The sequence below is a fragment of the Acartia tonsa genome, chromosome 14 (genome assembly GCF_053477335.1).
Source record: "Acartia tonsa isolate MP-2025a chromosome 14, ASM5347733v1, whole genome shotgun sequence".
In the NCBI taxonomy this organism is placed as follows: domain Eukaryota; kingdom Metazoa; phylum Arthropoda; class Copepoda; order Calanoida; family Acartiidae; genus Acartia; species Acartia tonsa.
Window position 1 is genome coordinate 5,953,638 of NC_137273.1, and position 25,780 is coordinate 5,979,417.

The window sequence follows — 25,780 nt, forward strand, 5'->3', positions numbered from 1 at the left end:
ATCCTACCATATAACGTTTTTTGTTTGTTTGTCTGTTAAGATCTCGCTAACTACGGAACCGGTTGGTTTCTCCATTATAGGAAAGATTTATACATATAGTCCCTAGAATGGTTTTTGGCGAATTTTTACATTAAATTCTTTGGGTGGTTTTATAATTTTTTTTACACTCTTTAAAAGAGTGCCTAAATGCTATAGGCATGGTCACTAGTATATTAAGATAACTAATTTATTACAAAACCAATTTTAAAAACTCTAATCCTGTATATATATGATTATTTTAGTTTGATGCAAAGAAACCTGTGCGGAGAGTTGGGGCGAAGCCACCGCCTGACCGGGCCAGCAGGGCCATTGGCTGCTGTTCCATCAGAAATCCTATCAGGTATGACTTTTTTCACAAGCTGATTCGCTCCTAGACTCTAGGGAACAATGGGAAGAGAAAATAGCATAGAACCACCCTATAGCATTTTAGCATTAGGTTCTTAGAATAAAACCTCATAAGACCTACCATTTCCGAGATCTTTAGCTTCACGCAGAAACATTTACTACTTTATATAAAGAGCACTTTAAAAAAGGCGGGGAAGGGGGGGGGGGTTAAGGTCAACTATCACCATAAATTTTAATTTTTAAAAGAAAATTTGAAAATGTTTTTGTGGATAATTTTTTAGGGTTGATTATTACATCTTCCCAAAAATTAGATAAAAAATCTTTCTGAAACCTTTAAGAAACATTACTGTATAGGAGACCCTTGTCTGTCAAGCAGTATACAAGATCTTGTGGTGCACATAAATAGTCAGACAGCCATTCTACTTCTTTTTGCATAAAGATTTATGTTTTGTATGTTGGCATCCTTGTTTTATCCATGATTTTTCTTTGTATTATTGTAATTTTATTATATATTGTAGCAAAGTTAGATTTCTATATAAACAAGGATGTTATCATCATTATAATTCATTATAAGTAAAATAAAAATTGAGACTAAGTTTTAAAAAAAGAATATATGCAAGGGGTACGATTAATTTAAGACTTCTCTATCCAATTGATTCTTTCTTGTACATATTTTTGTTTTGGAACGTTTCTTTTTTTGTAATTCTAATTCTATATAACTAGTTTCAACCTCCTAACTGATAAGACAGTTTTAGAAAAGCCACGCTCTCAAAAATCCGCATTGAAATTGAAAAACTAATAATGCTAAAGCAAAAATGTTTATAGCTGCTTTTATCTTTTTACATACAGATTCAAATATAACTTTATTTTTGCTACTTGGGTTGTTTTAGTTCATTTTCGGGGGATTGGATAGAACATCGCCCCACAAGAATAAAAAGTAAATACCCCTAGGGATGATGTCATGGAGGAAGGGGACATTTGGCTGTAAATTACACTGGTACCCAAGGTTTAGATCCCCACTATCATATTCGTTGCCTCAAAAGTTTAGGTATCTTTATTAAATTGTGATTGGTCAGTTTCTTACTAATATTGTCAACTCGTTTCCAAAAAAAAAATAATCTACAGAAGGGGTAATCTTGTTTATCATCCTTGGGGATTTTTTGTCTATTGACTTATCCCTTAAAATCCCTTGGATGCTGTGTATATTGAAGAAAGATAAACAAAACAAAATAATCTTAAACAAATAATGTATCAATTTTTAAACTAAAGATATATATGGAGGAGAAAACAAGAACGTCGATAATGCCAAATGAATGCATTAACAAAACTTTTGAAAAGTTTATATTCGATTCAAATGTAGGGTTCTTATAGAATAAGACTATGAAAGATATAAGTAAATCACTCCTTGTATAGATTAGAATTATTGGTTGAAAAGTTTGGACACAATTTGTTTGGTATCAGCCAATAATACTTTAAAAGTACCCAAAGTTGGTATGCCAACAAATACAATAACGTGTTTTGGTCCAAATTATAGAAATGCTGTGCTGTTTAAAAAGCCCATCAGAATCGCCTTTGTTTACATTTGCCCTAGAAACAATCAAAATTACATTTGCCATTAACGTTCCTACGTTACTGCTATGGTTAAATCTCGTGTATGAGACAAAGGTCGTTAATTAATGGGTTATGTATTGATAATAACTTGATTTCCTATAAGAAATATTGTTAGTTGACCATCAAAGTTCTCTTATGGACATAATTGACCTTGTTTAAACTTACCACTTATTATACGAAATATAAAGTTTGTTGTTTCATAGAAAAACCATAATCTGTAGTTTGCGATGTTCTACTACAGTTAGAAAATATCAAAACTTTAGGGTGTTAAAGAAAACCAGCAAATTTTAGAATTATTTTTTATTGTAAAGTTACTCATAATAGTTACAAGTTTGGTTCTTTGTCTGTCTGTCTCGCTGCCTGTCCTTCTGTATGCTTGCCTTCGCCTGTATTTCCATCTATCTGTATGTGTGTCCTTCTGTCTGTTTGTATGTCGTTCTGTAACGCCGATTCTAATGTAATTTGCTCTATATCTCTATATCTTTTTCCTATCTGGCATTTTTTCTTTCTCTCTTTTAATGTAATTCATAGTCTATATTATTGAACAAAATCGTCCTTTCTATTAATTTAATGAATATACACGCCCGACATAGCATTATAATCAGAGGCTTGCAAAGATTTTCTCAAGGGAGATGTGAAACCATTAGGGGATGTAAAAAGGTGGAGGCAGGCTTTTAATTTTAACATTTTAGTGAGTTTTGACAACCATCTACACCTTCCTACCTCACGCGTCTGATAAAAATGCACAAATTAACTATTTGACCCTACAACTAGAGGCCACGTAACACTCTGTGGCTGTAAAGTATAAATGTCCCAAATAAAGTTTTAATGTTATCTTTCTCTTTCACTTTGGAAAATGTTTCATCTGGGAGTTTCAACTGCTATTACAACTTTACAGATAGATTGATATATTTAAAGATAGATTGATAGATGTATGGATAGATTATCAGGTAGAGGAATAGAAAAAATAATGGATGGGTATAATGCCTATATAGATAGACATATAGATAGATAGATGATACATTGCTGGATGAATAAATAGAAAGATATATAAAAGCGAATAGATAAATGGATGATACATTGAAGGATATTTATTAGATGGTTATATACATAGATAGATGTTTGGAAACCTACACGGCGGTGATTCAGAAAAAAATACGTTTTCCGTTTTTCTGACACAACCATAAGGAATACAGAAAAATGATTATATGTCTTTGGTCTCTGTTAAAAACTACATTAAATTTGTAAAAGCCTTTTCTAAGTTAAATGTATTTTTTTTTACAGAAACAAGGATGTATAATTATTTTTTCTGTATTCCTTCTGGTTGTATCAGAAAATCGGAAAACGCAGTTTATCCTTAATAACCTTGTGTATAAATAGTAGGATAGAAATATTTATGGAGTATAATAAGCAATAAAAATTAACTTTCTTCATTTTATTTTCAGGAAACGATGTATAGCACTAATGGAATGGAAGCCGTTTGAATTTTTTATTCTGTTAACAATTATGGGCAACTGTATCTGTCTCGCAATCTATACACCCTTCCCAAACGGTGACTCAAATCAAACTAATGCAATTTTGGTAAGCTTTTAAAAATTTCTGCGCGTTTTTTTTTACATGAGATAAAATCAACCTTATTCGACGTTCACTCAAAGCCCCAAAAATAATGGACTTAAAAGTGTATTAAACTGTATATAAGACATTTGCGAATATATAGATACCATTAATTTGCCTCATAATTCAAAAAAAGTATGTTTTTTTAATATTTTTCTCTTGCTACAAATCAAATTTCAAATTCGAGTCACCAAAAATCCTAAACTAATTTTTGCTCTAGAAGAATCAATTTTTGGAGTTAGAAAGTGCTTAATACCTCATTTTAATCGCCTGGCATTGCTTTATAATATATAGGAAATAACTTGGTTGTTTATAGAACAGCTGACTAAAAAATTGAGGTTTTGTGATAAACCCACTTTAGTTGTTGCTCCATAAATGATATTTTTTTTCCCAATTCTTTTTGCTGTAAAGAAGCTTTATATATTCATATAACATCCACCTAAATTTGACTTTTGGTATTTTATTTATAACATCACCAGAGGGAATTGAATTTTGGAAAAAAATATCAATTTATATTTTACACTGCTATGCATTGTTCTTGTTCTTGTTTCTAAAAAATATTTATATTATTAAAAAGAGAATTATTTAACGCTTCTATAGGTATGTTTATTATTTTTCTAGGCTAAATATAACTATAATTACACCATTTTAAAGTTAGACATCATAACATATTAACACAATTATTGAATCGGTCTGTATTATTAAGCTGGCAACCCTTAAAACAGCTGCATTTCATTATCCTATTATATAAAGTAGTAAGCTTTTTTGTCTTCAGCTTAAGATTTCGACAATTACAGTACCTATTGAGTTCTCTGTTTTATGGAAGCTTCTTATAGGTCCCTGGATAGTTTTGGAATTTTGAAAAAAATATCATTTTATATTTTACACTGCTATGCATTGTTCTCGTTCTTGTTTCTAAAAAATATTGTATAATTAAAAAGATAATTATTTAATGCTTCTATAGGTATGTTTATCATTTTTCTAGTCTAAATATAACTATAATTTCAGTATTTTTTAAACATCATTATATTCAAGTTATTGTAATTTTAAATAAAATATCAATATCAAGAACTATTGGAACAATTTTTACCTTGCAAAACAAGGTGTTATAAAGTGTAGGATCCCTCACAATACCTATCTGTCTGTCTATAATGCATTACACATGTAATGCTAATAGAGAGGATGCTATAAGAGTGCTATTATAATGTGAACTTCTCATAATTGAATGGGCTTCCTGAAACCAGAGACCATGAAGTTGGCCTAGTCACTACAAGGGGGAGTGCAGGAATATCCAGGGGGAGGTGCTTGTAAAAGGGTAATTTTTTTAGGGATGGGGGTAATCACAACCTATAATATATTATGGGGGGTATAAACCCAGCCTTTTAAATCTTTTTTAATAGAAGTAGAAAATCCTGAAATCTTAAGTATCTAGGAATCAAACTAGCACCCCAACCAATAATCGGTTCCATGCCAAATGTAGGAGTGGAAAAACATTGGAGGGACAAATGCATGAGTCCCAAACGTCAGAGTGGAACAAACACAGGAGTGGGACAAACATCGGAGTGGACAAACGCAGGATTTTTGGGACAAACATCGTAGTGGACAAACACAGGAGTCCCAAACTTTTTTTTCAATTTTGAATTTTTTTTATACAAACACAGCCCCCCCCCCTTTGTCCCGTTACTTTTCTTAGTTAGGTTAGGTTAGGTTATAGGCTAGGGGGCCGAGCGCTGCAGCCATAGTCATTATTTTGTAGACAGAGGTATAAAAATTTTGATAATTGTAATATTATTAAAATAGCAGTCACTCCTAGGTTTTATTTAAGCAATGTCCACTCCAATGTTTTTTACTCCGACGTTTGTCCACCTCAATGTTTGTCCACATAAAGGTACATATGATATAAAGGTACATTTGACATAAAGGTACATTTGACATAAAGGTACCTTTGACATAAATGTACACTTGACATAAAGGTACATTTGACATAAAGGTACACTTGGCATAAAACGTTTCACATAAAGATACATTTCAAAGTGTACCTGAGGTTGTCATTTTTTTCCCCGAGCATGGCAACCAGTGAACAGAATCTCAGTTCTGCACCACAAGCCTCGCACGACTGAAGTTCCCATGTCTATACAAGTCATATTTATATGAAAATATTTTTAGAAGATTTTTAAATTTTTTTTGAAGATTTTCCCCAAGGTAATTTTGCTTTCTTTTAATAATAAATAAAAGTTTCTAAAATATTCCAAAAAAATTTGAAAATCTTCAAACAAAAAATTTAAAAATCTTCTAAAAATAATTTCATATAAATATTACTGTATAGACATGGGAACTTCAGTAGTGCGAAGCTTGTGGTGCAGAACTGAGATTCTGTTCACCGGTTGCCATGCAATGTACCTTTATGTCAAATGTACCTTTATGTCAAGTTTACCTTTATTTCAAGTGTACCTTTATGTGAAATGTACCTTTATGTGAAATGTACCTTTATGTCAAGTATACCTTTATGCCAAATGTACCTTATGTCAAATGAGTTTATGTGAAACGTTTTTATGTCAAATGTACCTTTATGTCAAATGAGTTTATGTCAAATGATACTTTATGTGAAATATTTTATGTGAAATGAATTTATGTTAAGTGATTTTATGTCAAATATTACTGATCCAATCAAGGATGTCCAAGCTTTTTGATTTGGGGGAAGGGGGGGGGGAAATTGAAATATCTAAATTTGGGCATCCCCATGTTCATTTTGTGGGGGTAATCTTTATATCATAGAGGCAATGACGTCAAAGCTTTTTATATTTTTTTGGGGGAGGGGGAGGAGAGGGGAAGGTTAAAAATTAAAAATTTAAAAATTATGGGGTTGCCCCAAATAAATTAATAACCCTTAACCCCCTACCCCCCCCCCACCTGGACGTCCATTTACATAAAGTAATGATTTTAAAGTTGCTAAGTACCTTACTGCTACAAAAATCATCTTCCAACATTTAAGATTAATTCTAACACGCCTGAATTAACAAAAAGAGCTAACCATGGCATGGATATACACATGGATATACAGCTGCGCTCCAAGCATCTAGGAGCTCTGTAATTAAAGGAGTAAGGAAATTAGTAAAATAACCTTATACTTAATCGAAATCTTAAGCTACAGACAAAAAAGCTTACTACTTTATATAATAGGATAATGAAATGCAGCTGTTTTAAGGGTTGCCAGCTTAATAATACAGACCGATTCAATAATTGTGTTAATATGTTATGATGTCTAACTTTAAAATGGTGTAATTATAGTTATATTTAGCCTAGAAAAATAATAAACATACCTATAGAAGCGTTAAATAATTCTCTTTTTAATAATATAAATATTTTTTAGAAACAAGAACAAGAACAATGCATAGCAGTGTAAAATATAAATTGATATTTTTTTCCAAAATTCAATTCCCTCTGGTGATGTTATAAATAAAATACCAAACGTCAAATTTAGGTGGATGTTATATGAATATATAAAGCTTCTTTACAGCAAAAAAAATTGGGAAAAAAATATCATTTATGGAGCAACAACTAAAGTGGGTTTATCACAAACCTCAATTTTTTAGTCAGCTGTTCTATAAACAACCAAGTTATTTCCTATATATTATAAAGCAATGCCAGGCGATTAAAATGAGGTATTAAGCACTTTCTAACTCCAAAAATTGATTCTTCTAGAGCAAAAATTAGTTTAGGATTTTTGGTGACTCAAATTTGAAATTTGATTTGTAGCAAGAGAAAAATATTAAAAAAACATACTTTTTTTGATCTAAGAGGCAAATTAATGGTATCAATATATTCGCAAATGTCTTATATACAGTTTAATACACTTTTAAGTCCATTATTTTTGGGGCTTTGAGTGAACGTCGAATAAGGTTGATTTTATCTCAATAAGATAAATCCAACAAAAAATTTTTGAGGGTACTTCTTTCAAGGGGTGATTTATCTTGGAAAGGTGGAGGTATCCTCCCCTTACTAGTTACAAACCTTCCCTGGACATATGCGAAAATACTCCTACGATTACTCCCTTGTTAAAATTACAATTATTGGTAAAAAAAAAGTTTGGACACTTAATTTAAACAACCAAATAAATATTCAAAATTAACCTCATAAAAATCAAGCAAAAGAATGGTAAAGCGTATTTATCAACTCTAGGGGCTGTATAATTTCAGTCCATTCTCCCCTCTCTCCCTGTAATTTTTGCTACATTCGCTCGTCCGACCGTCAGTAAAAGCTACATCATAAACATGTTTCTATTATTTTTTTTCTGTTTAGGAAAAAGTGGAGTTTGTGTTTTTGTTTATTTTTACAGCAGAGTGTATCATGAAAATTATAGCTCAGGTTAGCATGTTTATCTATTTATCTATCTGTTTCTCTATCTATCTGTATGTCCATCCGTTTATCTATTTAATTCCTGAAAATCTATCTACTTTTATTCCAGAGTGTATCGTGAAAATTATAGCTCAGGTTATCATGTTTATCTATCTATCTGTACGTTCATATGATTATCCATCTATCTATATATGTTTGTCTATCTATCATGTAAATGTCCATCTATCTTATTAACTGTTTTTGTATTATTTTTTATACCAGAGTTTATTATGAAACTTATAGCAAAGATTAGTAAGTTTATCTGTCTATCTATCTGTACTTCCATCTGTTTGTCTATATATCTATCTGTATGTGCATCTGTTTATCTTTTATCTTTATGTATGTTCATCTGTTTGTCTATCAATCTATCTGTTTGTTCATTTATTTATCTATCTATCTATCTATTTGTTCATATGTTTGTCTATCAATCTATCTGTTTGTTCATTTATTTATCTATCTATCTATTTGTTCATATGTTTGTCTATCAATCTATCTGTTTGTTCATTTATTTATCTATCTATCTATTTGTTCATATGTTTGTCTATCAATCTATCTGTTTGTTCATTTATTTATCTATCTATCTATTTGTTCATATGTTTGTCTATCAATCTATCTGTTTGTTCATTTATTTATCTATCTATCTATTTGTTCATATGTTTGTCTATCAATCTATCTGTTTGTTCATTTATTTATCTATCTATCTATTTGTTCATATGTTTGTCTATCAATCTATCTGTTTGTTCATTTATTTATCTATCTATCTATTTGTTCATATGTTTGTCTATCAATCTATCTGTTTGTTCATTTATTTATCTATATATCTATCTATTTGTTCATCTTTTTGTCTATAAATCTATCTGTTTGTTCATTTATTTATCTATCTATCTATTTGTTCATCTGTTTATCAATCTATCATGTAAATGTCCATCTATATTTTTACTGCTTGTCTATCTTTTTTATTCTATATATCATATCCATGGCTATTATTGGTTTGAACATATCTGTCTTTATTTCCATCTGTATATCTATCTATATTTATAATATATCAATCTAGCTATCTAGAATAACTTTAGCTTTTTTGTTATCTTTTCTTCTACAAATCAGAATACTTAACCCTTTCTTATTAAAGCCTATGCAAAATCTTTTTAAAAAGATAGATTAGGCCGATTTAAGTGTTTTATTGCTAATTGAGTTCTACCATTTTGAGAATCATTTCTGTTCTAAAATAGCGCAGCTACTCTTTTAAAGTTCCGTTCGTCTCTCGCACACATACACTAACTTTACTATACATATCATAAGATTGTCTATACTTTTAGTTTTTTGTTATTTTTGTTTAATTTTTACACTGATAATTTTAATCTTACTAACGGTAATTTTTATTTTTTTATTCTAATCGATTGGAACATTAAAAACCTTACTCAAGTTAAAGAAAAGTTTCGACTTTAAAAGATTAAAATTCAAGGTATTTAATAGCAATCAAATAGGACAAATTTGCTTCATTAATAGTCTTAACAAAAAAGGACGACTACTAGAATTATTTAATAATATAGAATGGAAGTTGAATTTCTGCAAAGTCTTGCCTATAATTGTGTTGTCATATCTGGATATTATTTTCTTTAGGAACAGTATTAAGATTAATGCTTTGTTATATAAAATATTTATTAAACATTTATGCAATGAAACAAAAGAATTGAAGTTGTAGGCTTAGAGAATATATTCATTAAGCTGACTTATTAGATTGATGAATTAAAAATAATTGTACCTTAATGTGTTAACTTATATTAACCAATAATGTGGTAAGATTGTTCTTACACAATGTTCTTATTCGTCTAATTAAGGGATTGATTATTAAGACTTTCAATATTTGTCTAAAAAATCTTGCTCATTAAGATATCATGGTATCATAAGTGTAATTTTTGCTAATGTTAAAAATTCTTTGTATTGTATAAACAATATAAAATATGTTCTAAAATGATAAATTAAAGTTGCATACATTTTAAACATAATTTTGATTAAGATTTTAATTTTAGTTGGATTTTAAAAGGAGTTTAGTTAAATTATGTACTAAATGCAAAGAAGGGATTCAGCAACTGAAGAAACTGTTTTGTCCTCTTATTTTACAAACTACTAAGGGTACAATGAACTGTAAATGAATCTTCATTAAACTTAAAATGGTATTTGGTGAAGATAAATTTAATGTCTATTGACCTAACCCTACATATAATTTTCCTTGTTAATTTAGGCAGTAACCACGTTTTCCCCAATTGAAAAGATCGTTTTGTGGTTACTCTACTTCAAAGGATAAAGGAATAAGTTATCCTTTTCAAACAATTCCTATTCTATTACCTTTTAAATGTCTAGTCGTCCTAGGAATCTAAATTTCAAAATTAAAAACAATTGAAACAAATAAACATACTGATTTTTTCTCTAATTTCTATTTCAGAATGAACCTATTTTTTTTCACAGGAATCCTCATTTAATGTTTGAAACTATTAGGACGGTTCTAACATACTTTAATTTACGAGCAGAGCCATGAAATAGGGTCGATGTGCATACCATAAAAGTAGAAAACTTTTACTTTTGAAAACCACTATACTTACTGGTTCTGTCACCCATGTACATTCTAGTTACCCAAATTAACCGCTTAACTATCCTACTTCTACCACAATTGCTCGTTTAGAAACACGCATTAATTATGCTTTTTTTGAGGAGAGGTGGATTTGGATGTAAAACCCAAATAAAATATTTTATGCCTTCAATTTTTCAACCTATGTAAAAACTTTTATATGTGTGGTATTTAGTCCCCAAAGTTTTATAAACACGTTCTCTCATTGATGGCTTTAAAATCTTTGGGACTTTTCTAGAAATCTTGATATAAATCAGAAGTGTATAAAATAATTTTAATCTAGAGAATGGGAAATTTTTTTATTGTAATTTAGCTTGTATCTCTATTTTATAGTCCATTTTCTTATCCCTTAAAATCACTGATTACAACTGTTAAAAAGAGAATTTCTCACTTAAGATACGTACATTGTTATGAAAATAAAATCAGTTTTGCATCATAATTGTTCAGTGGTTAGTAATATCTTAACTGACAAATAAAAAACATACTTTTTTTTTAAATAATCAAATATTCTTGATAGATAACCTTAATTTGCTTACAAGGTTAAGATTTTTTCAATAAAGAAAAGCAAGACATGCTTTCTTAGCTTTCATCTAAATATTTAGTTGTTTTAAATAAATGCCAATAAAATAGCGTCGCTCTAGCATTTTTGTTTTTGTTATCTGGTTCACACTTTAGGGCGGTTCTTAGGGTTACCAAATGTCATAGAATAATAGTACAATATCTACATTTCCAAACCTGTCGAATCGATGCATTTCTATTGTTACCATGTCTTTAGAAACAACCACAGTTGTGTGAAAATGCTAGGGGTATAGCCAATGGCTTTTAGCAAATTTGCATGGGTTGTCAAACAAAACAGCGAATAAATTAGCGTAACAGAACTTGCAAAGATTTTTGTAATTAATTTTAAAAAAGAAAGTTGGGCGATGATGAAAAAAATCCTCTATAATAAATATTTTGGATATAATACAAAAATGGTTTTATTGTATGAATTAAAAAGCCTAAAACCTTCAATACATCAAAGCAAAGCACCCATAAAATGTTATTGTCTATCAGTTTTTGGAACTTAAATTTCACAAACTTAGAAAGACACATAAACATCCAACTATTTGGATATCAACAATTCAAATTTTTGCAAAAATTAAAACATGTTTGAAATGTATATGGAAGGGATTGCCAATTAAATTATTTCGCCCATTTAATTGCTAGATATGCAGATCGATATATAGATAATGAATTAAAAGTCACTGATTAAATTTCTGATTTAGAGGTTTATTACAATACTAGCGGCTTCGCCCCTAGCCTCTAGGAGCTTTGCCCCAAGAGGTGATAAAAAAAATTAAGGGGAAAATCGTAATGGAAATCTCCTTCAAAAAAAAGGACCAAGGAAATCTTCTACAAAAAAATAAAGGACCAAGGAAATCTTCAGCAAAAAAAAAAAAAAAAAAAATGGGGGGGATTTTTTGGTTTTTTGGAGGGTTGGGGGTGTCCCACCCCTCCAAAAAATAGCTTAATACCACCACAGGACCAATAGGTAGATACCCTGAAGCGTAGAATGCGATCGGTTCAGCGGTTACCGAGATCTTAAGGGACGGACGGACGGACGGACAGACAGACAGACAGACAGACAGACAGACAGACATCGTACTACTTTGTATTATAGATTGTCATTAAACAGATGGCTATAAAAAAGGGTAGAATAGTTATTTCTCGTATCGTATTATAAACGGCTTTCCGCGGATATAAAATGTACATTATAAGATTAAAACTAGTTTTTTTAAGCCCCGTGGTGCCGAAGGCACCGGCTAAAAAAACTAGTTTTAATCTTATGATTGTACATTTCTATATTCGTAGAAAACTGGATATAATACGATGCTAGACATAGTTTTTTCGTATGGATGATAACCGGTTCCTATCCACCGGATTCGAATGAATACGAGAAAAAAGTTTAAAATATGTACTTTTTTAAAAGACAGATTACCAGACAGAGGTGGATTCTTAAAATAAATTTGCCCCACTAATCGCTTAGTGGGGCAAAATTGTTTTCGTGAAAACTCCACCAAAATCACATTACAAATCTACAAAAATTAAACAAAATCATAGAAGGGTTATAACATAAGACTTTATTTAATTTTTGTAGATTTTTTACGTGATTTTGGAGGAGTTTTCACGAAAACAATTTTGCCCCACTAAGCGATTAGTGGAGCAAATTTTTTTTAAGAATCCACCTCAGATAGTTAGTCAAACTGACAGATGTATAGAGAACAAAAATAGACGGATGAAAACAAACTAATGAATAGACAAACAAAAGAATAAACGTGGAGACAGATAAATAGACAGACAAACTGGCAATCTGTTCATTTTTAAAAAGTAGACAAATAGACAGATTAGATAATGCTTTTAAAAAGTTAATATTTGCCTGGGATACCCTAGACAAAATAATAGTTATTTCTCGCATCGTAATATAAACAGTTTTCCGTGGATATTGAATGTACAATTATAAGATTAATGCCCCGAGGTGCCGAAGGCACGGGCTAAAGAAACTAGTTTTAATCTTATGATTGTGCATTTTTATATTCGTAGAAAGCTGGATATAATTCGATGCTAGACATAGTTTTTTTTTTCGTATGGATGAGAAACGGTTCCTATCCACCGGATTCGAATTAATACGAGAAACTATCTTTCACCTTATCTGCAGAAATCTATATTGATTTGACCCCATCCGTAAACGATTAATGATAATTTCTCGTTTTTACATTTCGTAATTAGATATTTCCTTTCCCTACAGGGGTATTAGGTATATCATAATAAAGAAAATCTTAAAAACAAGGAATATCTAAGTTCATATCTACGTTGTATATAAGAAAAGAATGAAAACACCCTTAAAGGCGAAGCTCTAAAATCTAACAAATGAATTTTAACATTGGAACTTGTAAAGTGTCATAGCTTAATTAGCAAAATTGCTCAAATAAAATTTTAGGATTAGATTCTCTTTTAATATTATACCTGGCTGTCCTAGGAATCTTTGTTTGAATTAAATACATATGATAACAGTACAAAAAGTTTAAAATCAGCAGGTTTTAAATAGACGTTCAAACTTTCTTGTAACAATTATAGAGTTTCTACGCTGTCTAAATCATACCTAACTGTCACAGGAATTATCATGCAAAGTTTGAAATTGATAGAATACTTTTAACATGCCCAAATTACAGATAAGAAATACGGACGCTAATTTTAGAAAAGCTTTTTTAAAAAAATATAGTTAATTGCTAAGCAATAACATATTGTAAGATAAAAAATAACCCTTAAATACTGCAGTTGGACAATAACATTATGTAATGAATAAAGATAAAAGTTTTTAAAATAATTATATTTAAATACTGATGATATATCCCTGTGTTACCTGATTTCATGATATAGCATACAGAGATCAAAAGTCAATATGATTATAAATACGGTTGACAACAATCAATTTCAAAATTTACACAATTTGTACATATATAGACCCGTATTTAACTTAACCTAACCTAACTAAAGCTAAACCACTACAAAACATTTCGGTATAATTTAAATACTAGTACTAAACAAAACTCTTTTTTCTTTGAAAAGGAAACTAACTTCCAAATAAGAATGCTGCAATTAAAAGGTTGTTTACCTGATTTCTTAGGGTTAATCATTAAAAAAGGATTAAGACAATGGATGATAAATTAATGTACATCTTAAATTACGATAAACATAATTATCACTTCTAAAGAAAAAAATTAAAAGTTTTGACATTACTTTAATGATTTAATAAAAGTCAACATAGTTTTAAAGAGAACCAATAAGAGAACGTATTAATAAAAATTTGGATACTAGTATAGTCTGCATATCAAGTCTAATATCCCCTTCCATCCTGAGTGCACTTTAATGATGTACAAATGTACCAAATAGATATTGAGAACCAGCTATTAAACATCGTGATTAACAAATGAAAGACACAAATCAATTTTAATAAAATTGGGTTCCAAAGTTGTTTATGTTAAGAAATCACAGTAGATTAAAAATATATACAGTAAGATCAAAGTATAACAATTCATAACAAACAAAAACAAAAAAGAGTTATATTGCTCATAATCTGATCTAAAATTGCTTAAATACATGGAATGCATATCATAGTCGTACTTTCTCTTAAGACATGATTTTAGAAATGCTTCGTTGTAGTCAAAATATGTTTAAATATGCATATAGATAAAGACAGACAACGAACATAACCTAAGTTAGATATGTAAGCTTCGCTTGTTACAAAAACGAATTATAAATAACTTTTCCCATAATTTACCATTGACGTATCCCTGTTTCCCCAAAGGGTCAGGGAATTTCGGGAGCAAAGGTCATGCAAGTTTAAATTGTTTCTAGTATTTTCTAAGAATTTTTAGTAGCGCAGCTAATCTATCTATAACTATAGTATACAGTCCTTACGTTTGTACGTACTGATGTATCGGCGAGAAATTATAAATTTTACATGTACACCCCAATGAGAAACACAAAATTACCACTTCTGTAGATTAGATTTAGTAGTTGAAATGTTTGAACAATCAACTTAATGAATCCACCAATCAAAATTCACTTGTTGTTAGACAAACGTATTAGAAGACGTTATTTTAAAACTTTGGGTACTAGTGTAATAAACAGCCCAATGTCCCCTCTTTCTCTGAGTTTTTGTACAAAATAGTTTTATTTGAGATTGTTAAAGGAAGTGACATCTTTCAATTTATCATATGAATGTTGTCATCCTTGTTTTATAATATAAAATATACAATATCAAATTATATATTCCTTATGATGAAATTATATGCTAAGATTTAACCCCTTTATTTTATTTTATTTTATTTTCAAATTGGTATGAAACCATCCATTAAAGCGGACTTATTGACATTAACAATTTATTATATAGTCAACTAAAATACTATGTATTGGAAATTTAGTGATTTGTTTACAATACCTGCAATATCAAAGAAAAGGCAGCCGCGCCTTTAGCCGCACGGATGTGGCAGCGTCTTAAGGTTGGATTGAATTAAAATTAGGCGGCTTTGCTTGAGGGTCGCTTTGTCATATGGTTGCTGACTCTTATCTCAAAGAAGCTCAACATTCTTAAAACTGTGGGGTTTGTTGGGGCCGCGACTGCATGAATGATCTTAGCCGCGGCTCAAGCTTTTTTTCGTTATTGTTGCACTACTAAGTACATGCTTGCCATGACTAATATTATTTGGCAAAATTTAGATGGCTATTAAAAGATTATTTTTAAAAATGAGATTTTAAAAGCTTATAGATAAGTAGATGATTATTTTAAGTATTTATTTTAATCTGATTTAAAAAATTGCAAACTTTTAATAAATTGAAATATTCAGTGATCTCAAAGGATGCGACAGTGAGTAAGAAATTTATTTGCAAATTCAATTAAAAGAAGTTACACCTTTTGTACTTGAAAATTCTTAGTAATAAAGTTTGGACTTTGGGTAACATTAAATTATACAGTCCCATGTCTTATCCTTCCTTTTAATTAATAGAAACCAGCAGCTACGACCCTAGCGTCTAGGGGGTTTGTATTCAAATTGGTAAGAATGGGGCAGACAAAAAAATGGTTTAAAGCCATCCTTAGAACAACTTTTAAAAAATTCCTTTAACCATGAATAGAAATTAAGCTTCTAAAGAGGAAAAATCTATCAGTTAAGTTTTTTTGAAATCTTCAACTTTATACAAGAAAGCTTACTACTTTATTCAATAGAATAAATGATAATAAAAAAATAAACACAACTGTTCCTGTTTGACCCTTTACTTATATACCTTTTTTTTGTTCTAATATAATGTAACACTTTAAATTCAAAGTATGCTTTACTTTATTATATAAAATTTAGGATGTTTTTATGTTATAACCTATAAATGGATTGCCTTGTAGCTATTTTAATGTAGATAGATAGATAAACAAATGTATATATTAAGCCAGAAAAATTTGGATATTAGTGTGTCTACAGAGATAGATATATAGAAAACTGACATATAGATATATTGTTACATAGACATATGCTATTTTTTGTTTTTTTCTGTATTGTAGAAACTCTCCTAAAAGATATATTTTAGTTTAGTTATAGTGGTCAACATAAGGCTAATTCTAAAGATCCTTAGTCACAGTTTTATGACAACTCAGTTACAGTATAGAATAGGTAAACAATCTACTGTCATTTTATTGAAATAAACAACAATAGGAATAAATTTAGTTTATTTAAAATTGCCCAATTTTTTTTGCTTATGAATTAACACTTAACTGAAGATTAACTTGTTTTCAAGAAAAATCATATTTTTAATAAATGTACATTTTATTGATTAAGATTTATATCATAGAGATGACACATTATGTCATATTCTTGTATAAAAGTAACAGGATGTCTATGAGTTAGTCTGTATGTGTTTCTATTTGTACCGAAGGATCTTACTCTGAGTCAACTCTAGTGCCTCATGAGGCCTCTAGGGGCGTTGCCGCTAGTATCTCATATAATAGCCATAATTCTTAATGGTTTAACTCAATTTTTGTTCTACCGGCCGCCAAGGGTTAAAATTCAGGGGCTCGGAATGGCAGAGTAATTTTTGGTTTCATTGAATTACGAGGTGTTGAATGGCATGGCGGTTGTGTACACGAAACTGTAGAAATCATGTTAAAATTTGTGGCATTCTGATGACATTTAATGATTTGAATGCATCGTTTTAAATACCAGTTTTGACATTTTTTATTCATCTCGACTATATCATATTTTAAAGAAAGTGGTTGTAGTTGAAATATAATCGACTTAAAGCCAGTGTTTTGTTATTATGACTGACAGCCTACTTTATTATATCTACGCTATGTGAATTTAGAGTAAAAGAAGAATAAGGCCAGGTCGCTGTTATGTCAGCCATGGGCACTTTTCTTTAATGTCAAATAGGTAACACAATGATATTATGTTAGTAGATAGATATGTATTTCAACATAAGCATACAAAATTATCATAATATCATTACACATATTTAAATAATTTTATGCATAGTTTGGTACTTTCATAACCTAGGTTGGCCGTTCCAAAGTTGAAAGTACCTATTTAATAATCAAGACCTCTTTGTCTTAGTTTATTGAAATAATAACTATAACTTTGAAATATGAAAATTAAAAATTACTATTTTTTAGTTTGAAAAAAGGAAACGTCGATAATTTTATATTCCTACTAAAAGTTGTTGCTATAGTGATGCAATAATAAAGTATAAATGTATAATTTATGCCTTGGATAGCCTACAATAGTATTGTCCTACTACTGTGTCTAAGTAGCCGTAGAAACTGCTTTAACATTGTAGACTTCTGGTGAATAAGTGTACTTACAAAAAAGTAAAATTATGACAAAATATTAATAAAATTTGACAAAATTTGACAAAATTTAGTAACGAACGAATTTCCTTAATAATTAGTGGTTTTATGAATCAGTGTGACTACAAACTGATGTAAAGCTTAGGATGAAGTAAAGGAATTTTGTTTTGATATGTTAATTAATCCCCCATTCTTATAAACAATTAATGATTGTTATAGTTTGTTCTTTTTAGCTTAACCCTTACAGATCGGGCCCCTATTCCCACCTTAATAGATCGGGGGGGGGGGGTTCATATTGACCCCCCCCTCTATCTCGGCTTCTGTTACAGATAAAGACGTAAAATTTTTTTCTGGTGGTTCATGTGTATTTTTAGAGAAAATTACTTTTTCTAGTCATAGCGGTCAGACCGCTCCTTAGCCGCTTTTTAGCGGCCAGCCGCTAAATTTTAAAACAGCTGTAGAGCGGCCAATTTTGCAGCTAGGATGACCAAATTTTAGGACGAACTTTTATTTTTCATAACAAAAAAATTACTTTTTCTGATCATCGCCGAAAAACGGCAAATAACGGAAACCGCCATTTTCGGCGGTTACGGCGGTAAAACGGCGGTTGGCGGCGCCAATTAATGTTTTTATCTGTTTATTGTTGCTCAAGGATTTACCAAAAAAAATTTTAGGTCTCTAGCTGTAATAGAAGCCACGATATTCATGATATATGTCTGTAGTAAAAGCCGGACAAAAATCGGTCATAAAGTCGGTCAGGGTCGGTCAAACGGTCATAACACCACATTTCTCATAAGGTCATTGATATCTCAGTATTCACCAAAATAAATTTAGGTTTCTACCTTATACACAAAAGTCATAATGTAGAAATTAAGATTTATTTAGAATATTTTTTTAATTTTGGTGCTACTCAACCGACTTTGACCGGACACCACGACCGACACAGACCAGATATCCTAATAAAATCAACTCTTGCCGACGTATAATTACTAAACTTAAAAAGTCATGAAGTCACAGCTCTCCATCTTACCTACAAAAAAAATGACATTGAAAAAACTAGAGGGGGGGGTCAATATGACCCCCCCCCATCCCGATCTGTAAGGGTTAAAAGAATTTGGGAAGATTTAAACTTAAATCCCTACTGCCCATAATATTTATATTTGGCTCTTTGCTAAATTGGATGGAACGTGCGACCATTGTAAAATTATCGGGTAGTCACATTCACAGGGCGTCATATGGTGGGTTGTTCTTTGGGTGTTGCAGACAAAAAAAGAGGTGTCCGATCAAACCCGCAAATTTCACAATAGCAAAGATTTACATTTAGGTAATCTTTCATTACAGCGAAAGGCACAATCGCATACTTTAAGGCTTTGGCTTTAGATGTTGCTTAATTTGAATTAAAGACGTTTTTCCTTTTTTTAGGGTTGTGAAACGTACCATAACCAACGAATAGGTGAAAATCTGTAATCTTAAAATTGTTTAAAATACAACTGTAGTAATTTTATGTATTTCATCTTTTGTTGATATGAACTTGTTCATTTATGGTGGTTTTTGACAAAAACAGGTAGTTTTGCAGCTTGAGACACTACTTCAGTATCCGGGTTTATTTGAGGGCTTCACAAGTAGCAAAGCTATTACATAATTTATACAAACTTTTCGCAGCTTTACTGGAAAAAGTACTGTTAAAATAAGTAGATTTATTAGATAAATGGTAGGATTGATAAAGAAAGATATTTAGAAATAAACATATTCTATTTAGAGAAGATCATAAGATCTACTATAGACATACATACAATTGAAGACTTGATTATTAAGATGGTTTTTAAAAGCGAAGCTTTTCTATAATTAGGGTCGGTCCGTCCGTCCGCACGTCCGTCCGTCCGTCCGTCCGTCACGGATAGCTTTTTTCGTTAATTTAGACATGTTAGAATTGTCCTATCGCTTTCAAATTTTGCATGGTGATTCCTTTAGTAGTTAGGTACGATTTAGAAAGCGTAGTTACTCTATAATCATTACCAAAATGTCCGTACGTCCATTTTAAACATGTTGATTTTTTTACTTTTTTAAATAGCTTTTTTCGTTAATTTAGGCATGTTAGAATTGTCCTATCGATTTCAAATTTTGCATGGTAGTTCCTGTAATAGTTAGGTACGATTTAGAAAGCGTAGCAACTCTATAATCATCACCAAAGTGTCCGTACGTCCATTTTAAACATGTTGATTTTTACATTTTTAACAACAAATTTGTATGTGACCTAATTATCCGATTGGTCTGATTTTTGGTATACTGATTCCTGGGACAACAAAGTACAATATTATAAGCGAAGCAACTCTATAATCAAGTCCTAAAAATGTAAGTATGTCCATAATCATTATCCTGTATCAAGCAGTTTTTCAACAAATTTACCTAAAATTTTGCTTTGACTCTTATACATTCGCATTCTGATTATTCAGTTCTGACATTTTACAAGTGATAATGTCCGTTTGTGCTACCGTTTCAGAGCTTCGCTTTTATGGATGTTGTCATCCTTGTTTTTTCATGTTGACCTAAGCTTTACGTGACTGACAAAGGATGAGTAATAAGGATTTAATTCTTTAATTTTTATGTTCTTACCAAAAGACAACTTCATTTTTGTAAGAATACAATGAAAATATATAATCTAGCATCTTTAGGATGGCGGGATAGGTCAGATAAATAGCCTAAAACTACTCCAAAAATCTTATCTGAAAACTGAACCAATTCAGATCAGTATTTTCCGATATCTTTATCATCAGACAAAAAATAAACTTACTACTTTACTTATATTACTTGCGGCCTTCCCCCTAGCATCGAGGGGCTCTATCGAAGGGATATGAAGGGGTAGAAAATAGCCCAAAACCATACCTTTACTTCTTTATAGAAATAAAATAGCCTAAAATCATCTCAGGACCTATAGCAAGCTTCACTGTAAAGAAGAACCATATCGGTTGAACGGTTAGCGAGATCCTACGCTACAGACAAACAAAGCTTACTACTTCACCCATATTATAGGATTGTTTTTTCCAGTAATCAATTATTAGAATTAATCTACTAATTGAGAGAGCAAAACGTAATCAAATAATCAAATGTTTATATGGTGGAGCTGAGAAAATAGATACAGCAAAATTTATTAATCCTTTTACATAAAGGTGTAAAGATTTAGCTACGCCATCTAGTCTCTATCTAAACCCCTTCTTAGACCATTATAAAACTTTTCCATAGATTGGTCTAGCCGTTTAGGAGATTCTAGCAGACATACATACAGTCATAGATTCTGTTTCTTTAGCATCATTTATATATTATACTATTTTTTCAAAAGAAACTCATTTTATGAATATTTCTATTTTATTTACTAAGTATATTTGCGATTACTTTTATTTAATGAAATCTTCCAATTTTTAACATGTACAAAACGGCCTGCTTAATTGCTTCAAGATCCATGTCAGATCTATATAGGAAATAAATGTCTATAAACGAGCTCAAGTTTTCCAAGGAATATATGATTAAAACTCATAGTGCTCCAATAATCCATAATAAACTCTCATTGCCCAGAACGATAAGACCCATTATTTTACTTTATTAAAAATAAATTCATTTTTTTCATTTCATGTTGCTATTTACCTTATATTGATGTATTTAATTTCTAATCATAAAAAAGAAAATTTAAATTTATAATATGATAAATTTAAGAAAACTATGTTTTAAAAGAATTCGATTGTGGCGACATTTTGTGTGTTCAAATATTAAACTAAAATTGTAATCATCATCATTAACCCTTTGGTGATGGTAATGTAAAGAAAAAAATATAATTTAAAAAAATCTTTTAAAAATCATTTAAATTATTAAATATTTACTTTCTTTTAGATAGTAATGCCGGGTGAGGAAAATAGATTTATTGAGAAATAGATATGCATATAGAAAACTAGCCAATAGGGAGATAATTATATCGAGCCAACTCTAGTATCAGAATATGAACACCTTCATATGAAAAAGAATAACAATAAAATATGTAAAATAAACAGATTTACTTACGCAAAAGTACGCAATTAATGGGGCTTTAGAAAGCTAACTTAATTACTTCGAACAACATTTTTAGTAATTGGCGCACTTTATAATCGTTATGTCATATTTTGTCAGCTAAAATTTTTATATCAAGATATAAGGGAACGTATGTCTGAAGACTTTGGGTATCATTATAATTTACAGTCCATTGTCCTAATCCTCCCTGCAGATATATTACATTACCTAACCGCGCAAGTTGTAAATTAAACTAATACCCAAAGTTTTACGATCTTTATGGTTGGTTAAAAAACTTTGGGTACTTTTGATTAGTTATTCACAAAATTGTAGTGTTCATTCTTTTCAATCAGTAATATAATCATCGGAGGTGAATATTAATTTATCATTCATATCCCTTTAGATTCCTGCCTAACGGGGTCAAATCCATTCGTATAAATTTGATTACATTAATTACTAATTGAATTCAGGGATAGGGTATGGGAATTAATTTTCAACTCTATTAGAAAATTTATTTTTGTTTAGATTAAAGTTATTCTTAAGTTAAAGTAACAGGATGTGTGTGTGTGTGTGTGTGTGTGTGTGGTGTGTGTAGCAAAGGATTTCGCTTAATACTGGACTGATATGATTGTCCATTACAGAGTAGGCCAAGAAAGGATTATAAATATTTTGGAGGAGGGTGCCTTTACCCTCCCAAGAAAACAGTGCCCATATATGCTAAGGACGCATTTAAATTAAAAAGGGGGTCGAAGATCTGTTAGCTCTCTTTTATAAAATAAGTCAAGTTTAGCTAACGGTCAATGTTTTACCCTAATTTTTTCAGAATACCTTATTTTATTTTGGTGTATTTTTACCACTAAAGCATTCTGCAACCTGTTTTATTTTTATATTTATTTCTCTATTAGACAAAATAATACAATTGTATTACCTAAAGAAAAACTATTTTGCTCCCAACTTGTATTATTTTTTTCTTTAAAAATATTACCTTATGAATCAACTAGCGGCTACGCCTCTATAGTCTTTCGGAGGGTGGGGTAGGTCAGGAAAATAGCTTAAAACAACCACAAGATTTTCCCGAAAAGTTCAGATCTTTAGCTTCAGACAAAAAGAACTTTACTACTCTGTATTATACGATAATGTTAAATATTAAAAAGTTATGCACAAATAGCCTTTTCTTGGGTCCTTTACAAAAGGATATTAAAAATGATGAGGACAGCTTGACAATGTCATTTTAAAGTTTTTAAATAACGTAACAAACATCCAACTACTTTAACTAATGTTTGATAACTTTAAAGGATTAGTCTACGAAACTCTATTCTTTATCTGCAATACTGATTTTTTTCTATCCGTAGATTGGTAATTCCACATATGTTATTGATTATTCATCATATATCTATCTTTTTATTTATTGTTTATCTATCTATAAATCTATTTGTCTATCTATGTAATGTAAATTTATCTTTCTATCTTTAGATTGATAATTCCACATATGTAATTGATTATTCATCATATTATATCTATCTATCTATTCATTGTTTATCTATCTATAAATCTATTTGTCTATCTATGTAATGTATATCTATCTTTCTATCTTTAGATTCATAATTCCACATATGTTATTGATTATTCATCATATTATATCTATCTATCTATTTATTGTTTATCTGTCTGTCTATCTATCTATGTATTGATAATTCCACATATGTTATTATATATCTAATTCTATTTATTTATTGTTGTTTATCTATCTATTTGTCTATCTATCTACATATATCTGTATATCTATGTACATATCTTAGATTTCTTATTTTATTACACAAAATAGTAGGATTTTGGTTTGTCCGTCAAATCTTGCTAACCACTAAAATGATACTACTAAGTCCCTAGATTCTAGGGGCGCACTGCAACTTATGAAGATAAAATAAATCAAATAAAGCCTAACCCAACCTTTTCAACTATCAAAATATTGAAAGTTTAAATTTATATATTTCCATTGAAAATCAGTGGAGTGTCAAAAACTAAATCATAACAACAATATAAAAGAACTTATTCAAGTATTATGTATATACGTGTAGATTGAGTTGAAAAGGGATATTTAGCCTTTTTAGAGATAGGGGTAATGGACAGTTAATAATTCTAAACCCCAAAACGAACTTTATAAACTGGTTCTGCCATTGGTACTTTGGGGGAAAACATTATTATTTATTATTTTTTACCTAATTTTGGTACAATGATGCATTTTTGTTTTGTTTATTCAAACAAGTTTATTTTTAGCTCCGTTAGAATATGGTGATGTTTACGAAAATTAGGCACTATCTCTTATGCGCGCTAATCTGTGTTTAAATACATAGGCATAGGTTTTCTTGTGTTTGTTTCGAAGTACATCTTCTCTATTATAGTTTATTTTTATTCAGGGATTCATTCAGCATCAGAACGCCTACCTGCGGAACGGGTGGAACATTCTGGATTTTACTATTGTCATAATTGGGTAAGTACGTCTTTTATTTTGATAGTGGTGCAGCTAAGCAAATTTAAGCATATTGCTTGCTTTATGCTCTACTTTCTTATTCGTAACCTCATTAGTAGCGAATATGCTATAAAACCGGCTGTCAGTCTGTCCGTGAGAAAAGGTATAGGGGAAACATGAATCTCTCGGTTACTATTCAGGATAGACGGCTAAAGAAGAAAATTTACTACAACAATGAGCGTACAGCATAAAATTTAAAATCCACCGGTCTGTCATACGTTAAAGGATATGATATACATATTTCATTTAAAAGGCTTTACGATTTTCCAAACAATTCAATTTATGACCACTGAACATGCACATCTGTTCTATAATTGACTTTGACCGCTCGTTCTACCAGTGATGTTGTCAATCCTTGATTTAAACCAAAATTACGTGGATTTATTAATGCAATTTAGGATAAGTTAAGCTTTGCTTTTATGAATGTTGTCATCCTTATCTAAATATCTTTTTTATTGTATCAACTTAAAAGAGAAAAAGAAAAACAGATTTTGGTATTTTATCAAACCGGTAAAAATCTTTAGTAGCGAAGATAGTCTATTCCTGTTTTTGTCCGTCCTTATACATAAATAGAAACGTGATTTTTCTAAGGCATTAACAATGGACCAACCAAAAAACTAAAAGAATCCTTGTCTGTGTGTCTATACTGAAGGATCTCTCTAACCACTAAATCGATATGTTTTTTCTTTACAGTAAAGCTTCTCATAGGTTCTGGGGAGGTACCACCACCCTCCTAAGATAAATCATAAAAATATAACCCCAGCTAAAGACATTTTTTTGTTACTAGCGAAAAAGACATATTTTACGCGTTTTTTTCTGAAGTGAAGCTTTCCCTGTGCATAATTGGATCTTGGCTATTCCAGATTATTTGTAGGCCTTCTTATGCCGCTTAAAATGGTGTGCGGGTATGATATGTACGTTCAGCCGTTTGGCAGCTAGCGGCCTTTAAAATTCATAGATTTTTGGAAACATTGCTTACCAGCAATACTTTACCGTGAACTGCAGTAGATCCAAACATTTTACGTTCCCCCTAGAGGCCTCAAGGGGGCGTAGCCGCTAGTATTGAATTAAACGGTTGGTTCGCCATCTCAAATCTCACATTTCCCTGGTAAAAAGTTCTGCACATTTTAGAATCCAACGTCTATAAAATTGCTGAAAAGTTTGAACTACCGGATTTTGAAGTTAATTAAGAGAAGGAAAACATTTAATTAAAAGAAAT

The 25,780-nt window shown here is 30.5% G+C and overlaps 1 protein-coding gene across 1 annotated transcript in view; it reads left to right on the forward strand.

Annotated features, from left to right (window-relative positions):
• LOC145306390 (muscle calcium channel subunit alpha-1-like) overlaps positions 1-25,780 on the forward strand; it is a 226,126-nt gene that overhangs the window by 118,539 nt on the left and 81,807 nt on the right. Inside the window, exons 3-6 of the mRNA XM_080148481.1 lie at positions 282-379; positions 3,441-3,576; positions 7,909-7,974; positions 24,449-24,522. Of these exons, the coding sequence (XP_080004607.1) occupies positions 282-379; positions 3,441-3,576; positions 7,909-7,974; positions 24,449-24,522 (374 nt within the window). The remainder of the gene's footprint in view (positions 1-281; positions 380-3,440; positions 3,577-7,908; positions 7,975-24,448; positions 24,523-25,780) is intronic.